A 15,647-nucleotide genomic window follows, 5' to 3' on the forward strand; every position below is an offset into this window, starting at 1 on the left:
ACAGAAGCTACAGCCGCGGCGCATTGTGATGACGTACGTAGCGCCGCTCCGGGCACCAACGACTGGCAGAGGTTGGAGAGCTGCAGGACACCGGGTATTCCTAACATAGCTGGAGTCTGCTCATAGCCAGTAGCGGTCATCGACTGTCTGCTGAGGTGCGGTAGTAACTGATGGACTACAAGTCTCAGCATGACTACGTGTGAGCAGTGAATGAATGCATTGCTGTTTCATGTGCATTGTATGATACCTTATAGATGAGCCTTAGTGCACTATTAGGCTGTGGGCACAGGAGATGGGAGGCAGCGGACAATATACATTATAAACAAAGGCCACACTGAGCTTATTGAGGCTGATCCGTCCAGAGTCCTGTGAAACCGCGTCATATCCACTTCGATTACTCTAAAGGCCCTGTCACACATAACGAGATCGCTAGCGAGATCGTTATTGCGTCATGGTTTTGGGATCGCTGGGGAGATGTCAAACATGCAGAACTTTCCAACGATCTCGGCCGCCCCAGCGATCTAACCAACGATCTCGGCGGTCGTTGGGACGCTTTCACACAGCAGCTATTTCAACGATCCACACCGTTATAGGGACTGTACTGTGTCAGAAAGGCGTGCATAAAATTGCTTTTTTCCGCGCCCCCCTCATCTGCAGTTGGTGGACGCTACTGCATTCAGATTGGGTGGCCTTGGTTTAACACTGCGTCTCCGGTCAGATGGGATCTCTACTGCGTCTCCATTAAAAATGAAAACTCATTTGAGACCCCAAACAATACCTACCTCGCTAAAGATGCCTGGAGAACGCTGGTGGGATCTGAAAAAACAAGGACGCAGTAGTGACCACCAATCGGGGACGAGGAGCGCAGAAAAGTCCAATTTATGCACGCCTACATGTCTCAGTTCTGAATCGCTAACGAGGTCGTTGATAAGGTGTCAAATACAGCGATGCACACTGCCCAGCGGGAGCGCAACGACCCAGGAATGGTCCAGGAAGCTTTTTAACGATCAGCGATCTCACAGCAGGGGCCTGGTCGTTGCTACCTGTCAGACATAACGAGATCGCTATTGCGTCACCAAAACAGTGACTCATTAGTGATCTCGCTAGCGATCTCGTTATGTGTGACGGGGCCTTAAGGCTGTGTTCAGACTCCGCTTCTTTCCATCAGTTATTGAGCTGGTCCTTTAAAAAAAAAAAGGTGGATAAAGCGCTAACAAAATGCTCAAAAGAAAAAATGAATATAAGGATTTCAATGTAATGATGACGTGCTGCTCATATGTTAGGTCTTTTGAGCGTCGTTTAACCACTTCAGGTTCCCAAAGGCAACAATTGGATATAAGACATAGGCAGAGCGTTCTTCAGGCATCTTCTGCTCTATACCCTCACAATAGCAATGGGGAAACCAAACGATTTGTTTTCACAATAGAAAGGAGGTTTCACTCACGGCAATGAGGCTTTCTTTGCTAAAAGCTCTGCAGCCAGATACTTGTAAGTCACTAAAAGGGGTATTCCCATCTCCAAGATCCTATCCCAATATGTAGTAGGTGTAATAATAGTAATATTAGCAAATACCTCCAATTAGAAATGTAGTATAGTTCTTCTGATTAGCTATGTCTCTTTCCTCATGTGCAGGCATCGCAGGACCTTAGGTATCCATGGTTACAACCACTGATCTAGTGACATCTAGTTGCTAGTGGTCGTAACCATGGATACCTAAGGTCCTGCAGTGCCCTGCACAAGAGGAAAGAGGCATAAGAAATCAAAAGAACTATACTACATTTCTAATTGAAGGTGTTGGCTAATATTATTATTACACCTACAGCTTATTGAGATAGGATCTTGGAGATGGGAATACCCCTTTAAGGTAAGATGAAACCCTGCCATGAAGTCTTTCCCCCCACTTTTGGAGCCTTTGTTGGTGCCTGCCATTTATTCCAAGCACAGTGTGCTCCGCCTGTGGTGTCTACTTCATGCATGTTCCCAAAGGTTTTTCTATGGGATACAAATAATGGATGAAGAAATATGTGTATAAAAAAACACCAGAAAACATTTGCAAAAAATGCATAAATATAATGATGTTTCTTACAAGCCAAAAAAAGTCCTAAAAAGCTATGACGTATATTACTTTATTACTACTATTTTATGAGATTGGTGTTTAGTTTTCCAATTTTTCTATACAATGTTAGTGGTCCATGACCTCGCTGTAATCTGCAGAGATGAGCAACCGCTATTGTGCTGTATCTGTACAGATCCAGCACTCCAGAGACCCTCCTCAGGTCATTGGGACCACCAGTTATCATGTTACCTATCCCGTGGAGAGCTGATAATTCCATTTATATTCCAACAATTTTGCCGGTTTCTTTTTTTAAGTCAGCTCCATCCAACTGTCCACATATTTTTTTTTTCTTTTTTGCTAGGTGAATTGCTGAACAAGACAATGTCTGTAAAAAAGACAAGAGGACCTTTGCAGAACATTATAAAAGTGACAGATGACTTGAAGCGCCAGGTATTTATTTATGTTACTTATATATCGCCATTAATTCCACAGCTCTTTACAGACATCATCGCTGTCCCCATTGGGGCTCACAATCTAAATTCCCTATCAGTATCTCTTTGGAGATATACATTTCTTCTAAAATGTTTCTAAAAGTGAGGAGGATAAGGTAACGGGATGACTATCTGATGTGTATAGGGGTCTCCCAGCTCTCCCCTGACAGCAGAGCTCAGGGGAAGAAAGACCAGGCATGTTAGATGCTATTACTGACGTCTGGTGACCCGCTCTCACCCATATCTCACCTCTATGGGACCTCTGACTGGCATCCCACATATCATACCATGTATGATAAATCTGGATGGCACAGATACCAGCCTGCTATGGCACCATCATGATTTCCTTGTATTGCCGGTATATTCACCCACTGATTCATGATCTGGAGGACAGAGAATGACATTTTAGGATTTGTTTGCTTCATATGAGTAATACATGTCCAGGATGATTCGATTTCATGTTTATCTTTCTTATAATTTGAGACATGAAACCAAATCTCATCTTGATTCACTTATAGGCTGCCCCTAGCTCAGAAGTACTTTCCTAAAAACTTTAGGCAATTGTACACACAGCATTTTCCCAATATATTTCATATCCTGCAGAGGAAATAGCTGTGAAACGATCCATCATCTGCGGTAGGGGAGCCAGCTATTAGTTTACAGACACAGCAATGGCGAGCTGATTTTAAAGGAGAAAACGGCAACCAGCTAAGCTGCATCTCAATGGTTATATAGAATTACATGGCTGACAAGCAGGTGAACATCATCCACGAAATATTCATATGCCACCAAAGTAAAAGCCAGTATTACAGAGTGGCTTTATGTTCTGGCTCTTAGATGGGGTTCAGACTTGTGGATCCTCCTCTCTGACGTCCATGTGCCCTTGTAGGAACGAGACAACCCCTTCAATACCAGGGTCTTTAAAGGTAAGACAGGAGCGTTTAGTTGCTGCCCTGCTTCCTCCTAAATCAAACTGGCCGTACACATAAAATGTCATCTAAAAATCCCCATCAGATTTCAGAGCAGTTTCCCAATCTAAATGCCATTTTACTAGATTTTAGGATCTCCTTGCAGGGATTTCACTCTTTGGCAGTCGGTAGCGTTCAAACACAGGCACAAAGTTCTTATGGCACCAAGGAAGGTTTATTACAGTTCATAACACTTCCAGCATAAGGCAAAGATATACAGCCTTGCTCCAGCAAAAAGGCAAGCAAAGGAAAAACAGTGACAGGCAGCTTTCTGCCTATGCACAGTATACACAAAGTTGCCAATCAGTGGTGTGGTTGGGTTATACAGAGCTTATTCAGAGAACTGCTATATCTGCAGCGGATAAAACAGTTTTTAATCAAAACTGCAGCACTGCAGGAATCTGGGTCTCTGCCCCTACCTCATGCAGCTCTCAGGTGTGGTAGCAAAAACCTGGTGACAGATTCCCTTTAAGGACCACTCAGTAATACATGGAGTTCAGTATAGCAGTAACTTACAGTGGCAGGATGATGAATACTAACAAAATGCAACATTAACTCCTGAATGCTCAGGAGGAAGAGTATAACAGATAGAATTGTAAATTTGGCCCACCAGTCCACTAATCCTGGGAATCTAAGAGTATGGGCTTTGTGGTCATTTCCACTGTATACAGCCACCATTCTGATGTTTGGTGCCAGATATCTTCACTACCCACGCTGATTGGCCAAGCCTTTTCTTTACAGTTACTTGTAGCAGTCCAGCTGTGTGTCTCATGACAGCTGTAACAGTCCAGTTTTGAGGCGCATTCAGCACAACCTTGTGGCCTTTTACAAGATCACTGCAGCACTCTCCTTACTTTCTGCCAGGCTGGGCTGATGCTGATACGGCTTTCTGACAGACTCTATCTCAGCAGCACCTATTTGATGATAAGCAGTAATGCTGCAAAGTTCAGCACCACTGCATGCAGCAGCCTGACGGACACAAGCATGGAGAGAGAAGACAGGTGGACACAAGCATGGACAGAGAAGACAGGTGGACACAAGCATGGACAGAGAAGACAGGTGGACACAAGCCAGCAAGGGATAAGACACCACAGAGAAAAAAAATATATGAGTTATAGCCTATACAAGCTTAATATCTGCCTACAGATCCCTGTGCTTATTCTTTTAATGACCTCTCATTACTGAATATTCTCAACAGCAGACGATGAGATGATCTCACTTTCCATACCAATGCAGGTTATCTTTCACTAGTCACTATAGAATACGGCCATGTGAGGAGTCTTCTATGCGTACTATGTAATCCTCAGCATTTAGAGGAATCCCCTCCCCATTCTTTTATATTGCAGGTTGGTAATTATACATATCTCATGTTCCTTTCACAATGACTTGGCTGTTATTAGCATTAGTTTAATTGTGATCATTTTTTACATTGGGTAAATGCTTCTTCTTTCTCCAGTCTTCTACTCTTCTGGTTGAACCTTTGAAGCCTTTTTAGAGTACGGAATTACCCGCTTTTATAGACACAAGGTAGCTGGAGCATTCACATCAGCTTTCATGTCAGTCCGAGCTCCTGGCACAACTCTTGGACAACGACTTGGAATTTAGATTGTCCTTTTATCTCCTGCTTTGGCGGTAAAGATAGCAACTCCCACAATAACAGTATATTAAAAAAATGTCTGCACAAATTATTTGTTCAAATAATTCAATATTTAAAGGAGATCTGTCAGCAGGCTTTCACCCCCAAACTATTTATATGCATATGTATCTTCTTCAAAGACAAGTCCAGCAATATCTTTACACGACCAGTCCGTTTTTCCATTAATCAGCGTTTGAAAGAATGTGCAAAGGAGGTTGGAGTGCTTTTTGACTGTGGCAGCACTTCCAGAGCCTCTCTATTCCCTGTTCAGAACTTTCTCCTGCCTGAGTGACAGCTCTTTTGCTGTGTGACTTCAAGCAAAGAAACTGTCAGTCAAGCATGTGGACAGGAAATAGAGCTGGAGTGACAAAGGCTTGGGAAGAGCTTTACATGCCAAAAGCACTTCAGCCTCATTTCCATATCCATTAAAACTGTTATTTTTCAGTAATAGAGAAATGGACTGGCCATGTAAAGGTATGGCTGGATTTCTCTTAAAGGGCTACATGCGCATATATATTGTTTGGGCTGTGAAATCCTGCTGATAGATTCCTTTTAATGTCGGTCCTTTGGTGAATCTACACTTTAAGGGGGTTGTCCAGCAGATTCAGAAGTGAAAGGGTTTATTCCCATCTGGGACATTATATGTCATAAATGTCCAAAACATGCGGGTCCCCCCTTGAGCTTGTGTTTATTGTAAGAACAGTATGGAGTTGTGTGCCACCAGGAATGGAGAGGTGGGCGCGCATACTCTGACCTCTATTCTATTACATGGGAATGTTACAGCTAATGTGCTCGGCGATATTCAGAGCTCGACGCCCATGATGGCGCCTCCTTATTAACAGAATCGTACAATGGGGCGCTGTTCTCAAGTTAGTTGCAGATCCCATCATTCAGTTGCAGTAAAGACATGGTTATTTAATCTAAAAATATATTTAGGATGCAGTAACATATGCTGCTGCAGATCACTATAGAGGTGTTGTATCCACCTAACTCAGTTGTGATGAATGTTAGGACCTGTTCACATGTCCCTAGGTTTTTTTATGTCAGATATTTTTTATTAAGTTTTCAGGTTTACAACAAATAAATCCCTAAAATGTCCCCACCAGCTCCCCACCCTGCATCCCATCCAACCTCCTAGTTGAGTTCACTACTGTGTAAATGAGCTATTATAAACCACCTTATTAGGTATCATTGACAACAATGGACTCCATAGCTCACTTATGTAAAATGTAGCATTTTACAATATAACATTGTTACCTTTTTAGCTGTTTCTTCTTATTCTTAAATTCAGAACCTGGAAACCATCTATGTGCAAGTTAAATGGGTTTTCTGGGATTTTACAAAATTGGCCCTCAGATGTGGAATAATATAAAATAAAGAAATAACTATTACTTACCACTTGAATTCTCCACCACTCCAACACCGCCGCTCTGGTAGACCCAAAAGTGATGATGTCCCACCTGTCAAGTCACTTGACTGCTGCATCAATTGACTATCCTCAGTGGTGACGATGTACTGAGTGTGAGAGCAGTGATTGGCTGCAGCAAGCAGGTGACTGTATTCACTGTGTGTGCACTATACAGGCACCGGGGGCCTCGTGAGACACTGGACTACATACATTGACCAATCTGGTATGAAAGAACACAACTGTAGGGCAATTCTAGTATTATTACGCCAATCCGGCCCCCTCCCCATTCACTGCAGTATGCCAGTAGACATCCAAAACACTAATTAGAAACGAATAATTTTAGATCCATCATTAGCATCTCTTATGACATGTCAGTAAACCATTCCATAAAAATGCAATTGATGGGTTACTTTCACCAGTTACAAGTGAAAAATAATTGGTGGAGGTCCCGGTGGTCATATCCCTAACCATCATAGTTTTGTGGTATGCTGACATGAATTGATTCCTTACCCAGCCCCAGGATCTTTAGCTTGATTACTAGCTCAGTGTCTGATTTACTTCCATGGTGCATAATGTCACACAGTGAGCTACCAGTCAAGCTAAACGAGTTAAGGGCAACATTAGGTGAGGATAGTTAAGTGATCTGTCATGCCCCAAGCACTTTAAGGGCTTGTCTCCTTTTAGTTAATGTTTGTTCATGAGCAAAGTTTGGTATAAAAAAAACTACAAGAAACAAACCACGCTGTATTCACCTTCCCCAGGAGGACCAACAAGTCTCTTCAGCTGCTCCCGGTTCCTGGCATTGGATGACAGCGTGACAGCCAGTCAGTCTAACAACTCTGGGTGGGACGTTTCATGGTGACTGGCAGAGCCACTGAGCTCACTGATTGTCTACCGCTCTGTCAACGTGATCTTAGTGACATTAAGTTGTTTCAGAAAAGTATTAAAGGGGTATTCCCATCTCCAAGATCCTATCCCAATATGTAGTAGGTGTAGTAATAATAGTATTAGCAAATACCTCCAATTAGAAATGTAGTATAGTTTTTCTGATTCACTATGTCTCTTTCTTCATGTGCAGGCATTGCAGGACATTAGGTATCCATGGTTACGACCACTGATATAGTGACAGTTAGTTAGCTAGTTGCTAGTGGTCGTAACCATGGATACCTAAGGTCCTGCAATGCCTGCACATGAAGAAAGAGACATAGCGAATCAGAAAAACTATACTACATTTCTAATTTGAGGTATTTGCTATTATTACTACACCTACTATATATTGGGATAAGATCTTGGAGATGGGAATACCCCTTTAAGCCTGAAAACTGAAATGAACTCTGAGTTCTCTCACGTGTATCAGATATATTTCACCTTTTGTATTTTTTTACTTTCGTAAACGGGATAAGCCACAAATATAGATATTTACATTGCGAAAATGAATTAATGAATTCTAGGCAGTTATGCAATAAAGTGAAACCAATGGCTGCTCTGCCTAATTGTCATTTGCATTGATAAAGTATTTTTTGGGGTGTGATGTTTAAAAGGACGTTCAAGACTATTGAGTCATTGTAATTCATATGATACTAGGAGTGTCAGCATAATGGGAACACAGGACCACACCTTTGTGTTACCTACACAACAACTTCTGAAATCCTTTTAGGTATTCCACCTTCTCAGACACGTGAAAAACTGACTTCGGTATCAGCATGTTATTCATACCTACAACATGAAGTGACTCCAAAGTCGTAGCAATCTGGGAGGTTGGAAATAAGAACGCGGCTTAAAATTTGAGTGTTGAGTTTGTGTTTATAGGTTTCTTTTTTTGAAAATTAAGAAAAGAAAAGAAAATCCCAAGTAAGTAAAAGGTGACAGACTACAGCTGCTCTTTGGGTATTGTAAAAAGGTTCCTTCTAACAGAAACAGGGAGTGTCCATAGTTGAGAAACCTGTTTTGTAAAGGTCCCGATAAACATTTGATTATTGTTGGTCGAACATGGCAATCTGAACAGATTTGGCCAACAGTCTAATGTCCCCATTGTCCAGATGGATGATAGCAGGGTACAGAAGGATCTGGCATGTCCGATTTGGGACTACCAGACCTTTTCCGTTAGATGTAAGCTGCCGCCAAATATCTCTGTTGGTGGCTCTTTCATGGAGAACACAGAGTGCTCGGCTGAACCATAGTTCAAGTAACCGCTTTCTAAAATGTATTGGGGTATTAGAGTCATTTGCAGTGTTTGTCGGAACTATGTGTCAGGATGTTTGCTGACATGTGCCTACAGCATTCTGCATACACTCCTGTGTTAAAAAAGTTATGCCATTCTGTATAGGTTTTGTTTGCGGGATGCCTCTGTAAGAAATTTGTTCTGCTGTAAATTCGAACATTGGCTTCAATAAAAGTTTGTTGGTTAAAATAAAAACAACAAATGTTTTACCTAACAGAAAGAATGAGCCACGATCCCGTGCTGTCCTGTCTGTATACTCTTTTTCCTCCTCCTCTGCCCAGGAGCTGTGGTATGATCAGACCATGTTCCTGCACGGTCAGACACAGCCATTACACAGTACACAGCAGGGGCACATTTATAAGATTATCTCAGCACAGGAAAAAAATTTTTAACACATCCAATAGTGTAACTTATTATTTTTTCCAAGATCTATTGATTAAAATGTACTTTGATCGTGGGAAAACCTCTTTAATGCGCAGATACAGAATTATGGAATGTAAATTACAAAGTTGCATCCTGATCGATCCCAACTTTTGGGTTACCGTGTTGTTATTGCGTAGAACCACCTTTTCCTTCAGAGATTCCACTTTTATCTTGCAGTCTAATAACATAATTAGACTTTACCATTTCTATTATTCTTTTGTGTTCTAGTTTGATGATTTACTTCAGGAGACCTTAGAAAAGGATGTTCTGGAGCCCAGAACCGGAAAAGATGTTTATAAAAGGTAATGTCATATCTATAAAGTAAAAAGTATAGGGTGATAATTTACAGTTTCCGCCCCACACCTTATTAATATCCAGTATGTAGTAGTATTATAATTAGCTCTCTGTATTCTCTAAGTAGTTGCACAGTTAAACCTTGAATGTTCTGCTTTTCTTGTTCAACTAGCAAAGACTGCCAGTAACTTTATTACTAAAGATGCAGCATTTAAAAATGTATTTTTTACTACCTTATTCATCTTCATATAGATAGAAAAATTAAGATTTTTGTTCATACTGCCCTTCAAAAAACCGTAAATGTGTTGTTTGTTGGCTTAAAAAAAATAAAAGAAGCAATAATCATCTAAACCACTCCCCGCCGTTATCACTCCGGTGCTGCCCGGTGGACCTTTGCAGTTTCTACTGGCTCAGCACACTGAAGATACTACTGTAAGTAGGTCACTGCTGCATCCATGATTGACTGAGCGGGCATTTCCTAACAGTTCCTGGATTTGCATCTTTTTCTTTTGTTGAGTATAAGCCATTGATAAAATGTTTTTATCTGGCTCTGATGGAAAGTTAGAGAATGGCAGGGTCTACAAGGGGTCACTCAGTTTGGCAAACCCCTTAGCTTTCTTTTTTTAAATCAAATAATTTTTATTTAAACATTTTCAACATGAACAGGTAAGTTGCCAATCACATCCTTTCAAATTTCCTCACAACTCCCATCCCTTCCCGCCGGCTCTTTCGACTTTAAAGGGGAGAAACAGTTTATAGACATTGCCAATTTCTTCACATTGTAAAACTTGTTTCTCATGCAATAAAAGGATTTATTTTATTACGTATCAGATGTGTTGGTCACTTTCTAACTCTCCCTTATTTATTAACATGCACAGTTCATTTAGCTACTTGTTATCAATCTGCTAATTATCAATTAGCTGGAGTCATTACATTTATATTACAATCGAATCTGATTTATCTAATCAATGCAGTCGCTAACATTCTTGACTATGTTAATGTCATAGGGGCCAGGCCGGAGAATCCAAACAAGGTGCCCACAATTTTTCAAATTTAAGAGGGTTCCCCCTTCTCTGGTACACATATCTCTCTAGTCTAAGTATATTGTTGATTTTAGGGATATATTCTTTTATGTTTGGAGGTTCATTGTCTTTCCAGTGTGAAGCTATCAGCTTCCTTGCCTGGTACAGTAGACGGAGGATAGCTATCTGATGGGCCTCTTCAGTTGGTAAACCATTTACATATCCCAATAGACACACAATAAGATCTTGGGGAATCTCACATTCAAACACCTTGGACACAAGATTTAGAATCTCTCTCCAGAATCCCCTAAGTTTAGGGCAGTTCCCCATTGCGTGACATAGATCTGCATCAGGATTACCACACCTATAACAGTTTGAGTCGTTTTTGTAACCAAAATTGTGTAAGCGCACAGGGGTATTATATACTCTATGGATTAGATAGTATTGTGAAAGTTTTTGCCCCTTGCTTGTCGACACTAGTGGTATGGACTGTAAAATATCTTCCCATGTGTCTTCCCCTATTGGGCCCAGGTCTTGCTCCCATTTAGTTTTAAGATTACTACCTTGTTTTTTGAGGACCTGTTCCATTAGACATTTATAATGGAGCAAGATTACGCCTCTCGTTGACCGCTTCCCCACCACTGTATCCAAGAAAGCTGTTCCTCTACTTTGAATAATAGGCTTCCGACCATTTTGTGTCATGAAGGCGTGCCTCAACTGCAGGTATTTATAAAATCCCTTGCTAGAGACCTCAAACTCATTCTGGAACTCCTGGAAAGACTTAAACCTACCATCCTTGACTAATTGTACGATCTTATAAAGTCCCAGTCTTTGACATTGACCAAACCCCTCCAGTCTATCGAATTGTGGAAAATTAGAATTATTCCATATGGGTGAGTATATTGAGTATCCCACTATGCCCATCATCTTTTTAACTTTAGACCATATTTTATGAATCCCTCTGATTGTTCCTCTCACTAGCTCGTAATTCCTTAATCTTCCTCCTTCCAGAGCCTCCACTAGGTTGCTTTCTCCTAGTACATGCCTAATCATTCTAGCGGATGAGGATGGGAGTTCCGGGCTCTCCCACCCCCTCAAATGCTGTAATTGTGAGGAAAGATAATACACCAGTGGGTCAGGAACCGCAAGTCCTCCACCCCCCTTCGGTCTCTGCAGGGTCTCAAGTTTTATCCTTGGCACCTTTAAGTCTCTAAAAATTCTATTAACTTTATAAAAAACTTGTAAAGGAAGCAATATTGGTGCATTATGCAGCAGGTACATTAACTGTGGTATGAGGATCATCTTAATTAGACTGGTTCTCCCTATCACCGACAGGGGCAACTTACACCAAGCTGCAATTTTGTTTTGGAATTTACTTAAAAGGGGGTCAGTGTTTAGATATACATACTTCTCCATATTCTCGCTTATTTTAAACCCAAGATACTTAAATGAGTGGACAATTTTAAGTTGTCCCACTTCCATATCTTCATTTGAGAGTTTAGTTCCCACCGTCATAGGCGCTTATTTACCCCAATTAATAAAGAGGCCTGACAAAGAGCCGTAGTTGTTAATAATTGCCATGGCTTCCCTCAATGATTCCGGCGAGTTAATCAAGAAAAAGAAGTATATCGTCTGCATATAATGCGATTTTTTCTTGATGGTCCCCTGAACCCTTGGGGAGAGGCGAATTGCTGCAGCCAACGACTATATAGCAATGGTGAACAACAGTGGAAAAAGTGGGCATCCCTGCCTTGTGCACCTTTGCAAGGGAAACATATCTGATTTAAGGCTGTTAACCTGAATTTTGGCTTGGGGGGGCAGAATAAAGAAGCTTAATCAAGGAGATAAATGTATTCCCAAATCCCATGTGTGACAGTGTACTCCACAGAAAGGCCCACTCTATACTGTCAAAGGCTTTGGCTGCATCCAAAGATGCTATAGCCCTGTAGTTGTTATTTTGATTAGGAAAGGACCTAGAATTGTTGGGAAGCTGAAGGTTTAAGTACAGTCTACATATATTAATCACTGTTGATATGTTTGGCATAAAGCCTGCCTGGTCTTGGTGGATTATGGACGTTATTACTTTGTTAAGCCTATTGGCTAGTAACTTTGCCAGTATCTTAATATCCACCATAAGTAATGAAATAGGGCGATAAGGTTCTGGGAGCAGCATATCCCTTCCCTCCTATGGAATCACTGCAATTATGGCCTCATTCATGGACGGTGGAAGTCTCCCACTCTGTAATGCCTCATTGTAAACCTCCATCAATTGTGGAAGAATATATTTGCTATACTTTTTGTAAACCTCTACTGGGATACCATCCTCTCCTGGTGCCTTATTATTTGATAAGGAGCCCAAGGCTTCTTCTAATTCCCCAAGTGAAAGTGGTTTGTCTAAGAGTTGGGATTCTGTGTTTGTCAGTGTAGGGAGAGAGAGAGGGGAAAGGAAGCCCTCTAGGTCTTACTTCGTGGGTTGTACCTTTGAGGCATACAATGAAGCCTAGAAATCTCTAAACACCCCAAGTATATCCGGGAGAAAGCAGAGCTCTACTCCCATCGAATCTTTGATAGTCCCAATATATGATGATTTTTGTTGTGCCTTAACAACCATAGCCAACATGTGCCCTGCTCCCTCCCCTTCTTCATAAAATGTCTGCTTCATAAAGAACCTCTTATTAGTCACTTTTGTGATTAAGTGTTGTTTCAGTTGACCTTGAGAATATTGTAAGTTTTTATTTGTTAAAGTGGAGGGGTTCTGCACATGCTCAGTTTCTTCCCTTTGCGCCTCCTCCATTAGGTACTTCTCCAGTGCTCTGGAAGATGCTTTAACACCATTAACCTCTTTAATCAACAGCCCCCTTAAAAATGCCTTTAGGGCCTCCCAGATCATCAGTACAGAGGCCGTGCCCTTGTTGACCTCCAAGAATTCTGTTATTAATTCAGGGATATCATTGTCGGGTGGTATGACCCCCAGCCAAAAAGGATTAAACCTCCAGGAACGATTGGGCAAACTGCCATAACCAGAAAAAATTAGTTCCACCATAAGCGGTGAATGATCCTATAACGGGTCAGGGAGGCGGAACCTCTGAGCTACTATATAAGGGGGTGGTCCTTGTAAGGGAGCGGGTGGCGACCAGGGAAGACGGGCAGGCAGTCACAGCAGGTGACCGGGACAGTCTCTGAGTGAACGGGCTGGAGGTCACGGCAAGTGACCGGGGCAGTCTCTGGATGAACGGGCAGGAGATCACGGCAAGTGACCGGGGCAGTCTCTGGATGAACGGGCAGGAGGTCACGGCAAGTGACCGGGGCAGTCTCTGGATGAACGGGCAGGAGGTCACGGCAAGTGACCGGGGCAGTCTCTGGGTAAAGGGTAGGTACGACCTGTGATGGCAGAGCCTCCAGGTAGGCTAGCAGGCAGATGGTTGATGTGTGCTCCCAGGTGAGCAAGCGAGAGTCTCTGGAGTGGCAGGTGGTCACAGCACGTGACGGCGGAGCCTCCAGGTAGGCTAGCAGGCAGGTAACTGGTGTGCGCTCCCAGGTGAGCGGGCAGGAGTCTCTGGAATGGCAGGTGGTCACAGCACGTGACGGCGGAGCCTCCAGGTAGGCTAGCAGGCAGGTAACAGGTGTGCGCTCCCAGGTGAGCGGGCAAGCTGGTCCATAGACAGACTGACAGGAGTTGGAGGGCAGACCGTCGGACCTCAGGCTAGCAGGCAGGTAGCAGAGGAGCGCTCCCAGGTGAGCGGGCAAGCTGGTCCTTAGACAGACTGACAGGAGTCGGTAGGCAGACCGTCGGACCTCAGGCTAGCAGGCAGGTAAGCAGAATATCAGGCAGGAATCAGACAGCAAACTGGCAGGAATCTGGCAGGTAACTGGCAACGGGACCTGAGGGCTGAAGCAGAGTAGTGAACAGTGCAACAACATTGCTCGGGCACCTCCATTTTGGAGGAGGTGCCTTATATATGGTGAAGTCCTCCGGCCATTGGCCGGGGACTCCTTAGGACGGCGCGCGCGGCCCCTTTAAGAGGGAGGGAGCGCGCGCGCGCGCCCTAAGCACAGTGGCCGGGAAGGAGCGCGCGCTGCCAGCAGAGCGGGAGGAGGACGCCGGGCTAGGAGCAGAGAGGTGAGGGGAACAGCGTCCCTGCCTAGCAGAGGGCAGGGACGCCGGCGCTACAGTACCCCCCCCCCTTTAGGCCCCCCCTTTTTTAGGCCAGACAGAAATTTAGCTAGGATGAGAGGGGCATGGATGTTCTCCCGGGGCTCCCACGTTCTCTCCTCAGGACCAAACCCCTTCCAATCTACTAGAAAAAAGGTCTTTCCTCTTACCCTTTTGGTGGCAAGAATGTTCTCTACCTCAAACTCGTCCTCAGCAGAAACCGGAGCAGGAGGCGTACCTGTAGACTTGGAAAAAGAGTTAAGTACCACAGGTTTGAGGAGAGATACATGGAAGGAGTTAGGGATCCGTAAGTTGGCCGGGAGTTTCAATTTATAGGCCACCGGGTTGATCTGACTGATGACCTCCAGAGGACCGATGAACCGAGGCCCTAACTTGTAAGAAGGTATCTTGAGTCGGACATATTTAGATGAGAGCCAGACTTTATCTCCAGGACGAAATTGTGGAGGATCCAGGCGTTTTTTGTCAGCGTGTCTTTTCATCCGTTCGGACGACTGAAGGAGTGCGGATCGGGTACTCTCCCAAATGGAGGAAAATTTGCTAACGAGAGATTCCGCAGCCGGGTTGTCCACAGTGGTGGAGACAGGAAAAGGAATCCGAGGATGCTGACCGAAGACTACAAAAAACGGGGATTTGGAGGAGGATTCGCTCTCGTGATTGTTGTAAGAGAACTCGGCCCATGGTAGGAGATCCACCCAGTCTGAATGATGGGCATTAACGAAGTGCCGGAGGTAACTGGTCAGGTTCTGATTGATCCGCTCCACTTGACCATTGGACTGTGGGTGGTAAGCGGAAGAGAAGTCCAGGGTGACGTCTAGCAGTTTACAAGTGGCTCTCCAGAAGCGTGAGGTGAACTGTACCCCACGATCCGACACGATGTGGAGGGGCAGGCCATGAAGACGAAAGATGTGACGAATAAAGTCTTTAGCTAGCTCGGGTGCAGACGGGAGGCCAGGC

The 15,647-nt window shown here is 43.5% G+C and overlaps 1 protein-coding gene across 3 annotated transcripts in view; it reads left to right on the forward strand.

The window, feature by feature from the left end:
- NPHP1 (nephrocystin 1) overlaps positions 1 to 15,647 on the forward strand; it is a 97,068-nt gene continuing 81,421 nt past the window's right edge. Inside the window, exons 1-3 of one of the 3 annotated variants that reach the window (XM_073672530.1) lie at positions 1 to 199; positions 2,418 to 2,506; positions 9,432 to 9,505. In XM_073672530.1, the coding sequence (XP_073528631.1) occupies positions 190 to 199; positions 2,418 to 2,506; positions 9,432 to 9,505 (173 nt within the window). In that variant the 5' untranslated portion in view covers positions 1 to 189. The remainder of the gene's footprint in view (positions 200 to 2,417; positions 2,507 to 9,431; positions 9,506 to 15,647) is intronic. The other 2 variants (XM_073672531.1, XM_073672532.1) reach the window with 2 other exon arrangements.

This window comes from Phyllobates terribilis, unplaced genomic scaffold (assembly GCF_046119375.1).
Source record: "Phyllobates terribilis strain yellow unplaced genomic scaffold, ASM4611937v1 Scaffold_3__8_contigs__length_932513732, whole genome shotgun sequence".
Taxonomy (NCBI): Eukaryota; Metazoa; Chordata; class Amphibia; order Anura; family Dendrobatidae; genus Phyllobates; species Phyllobates terribilis.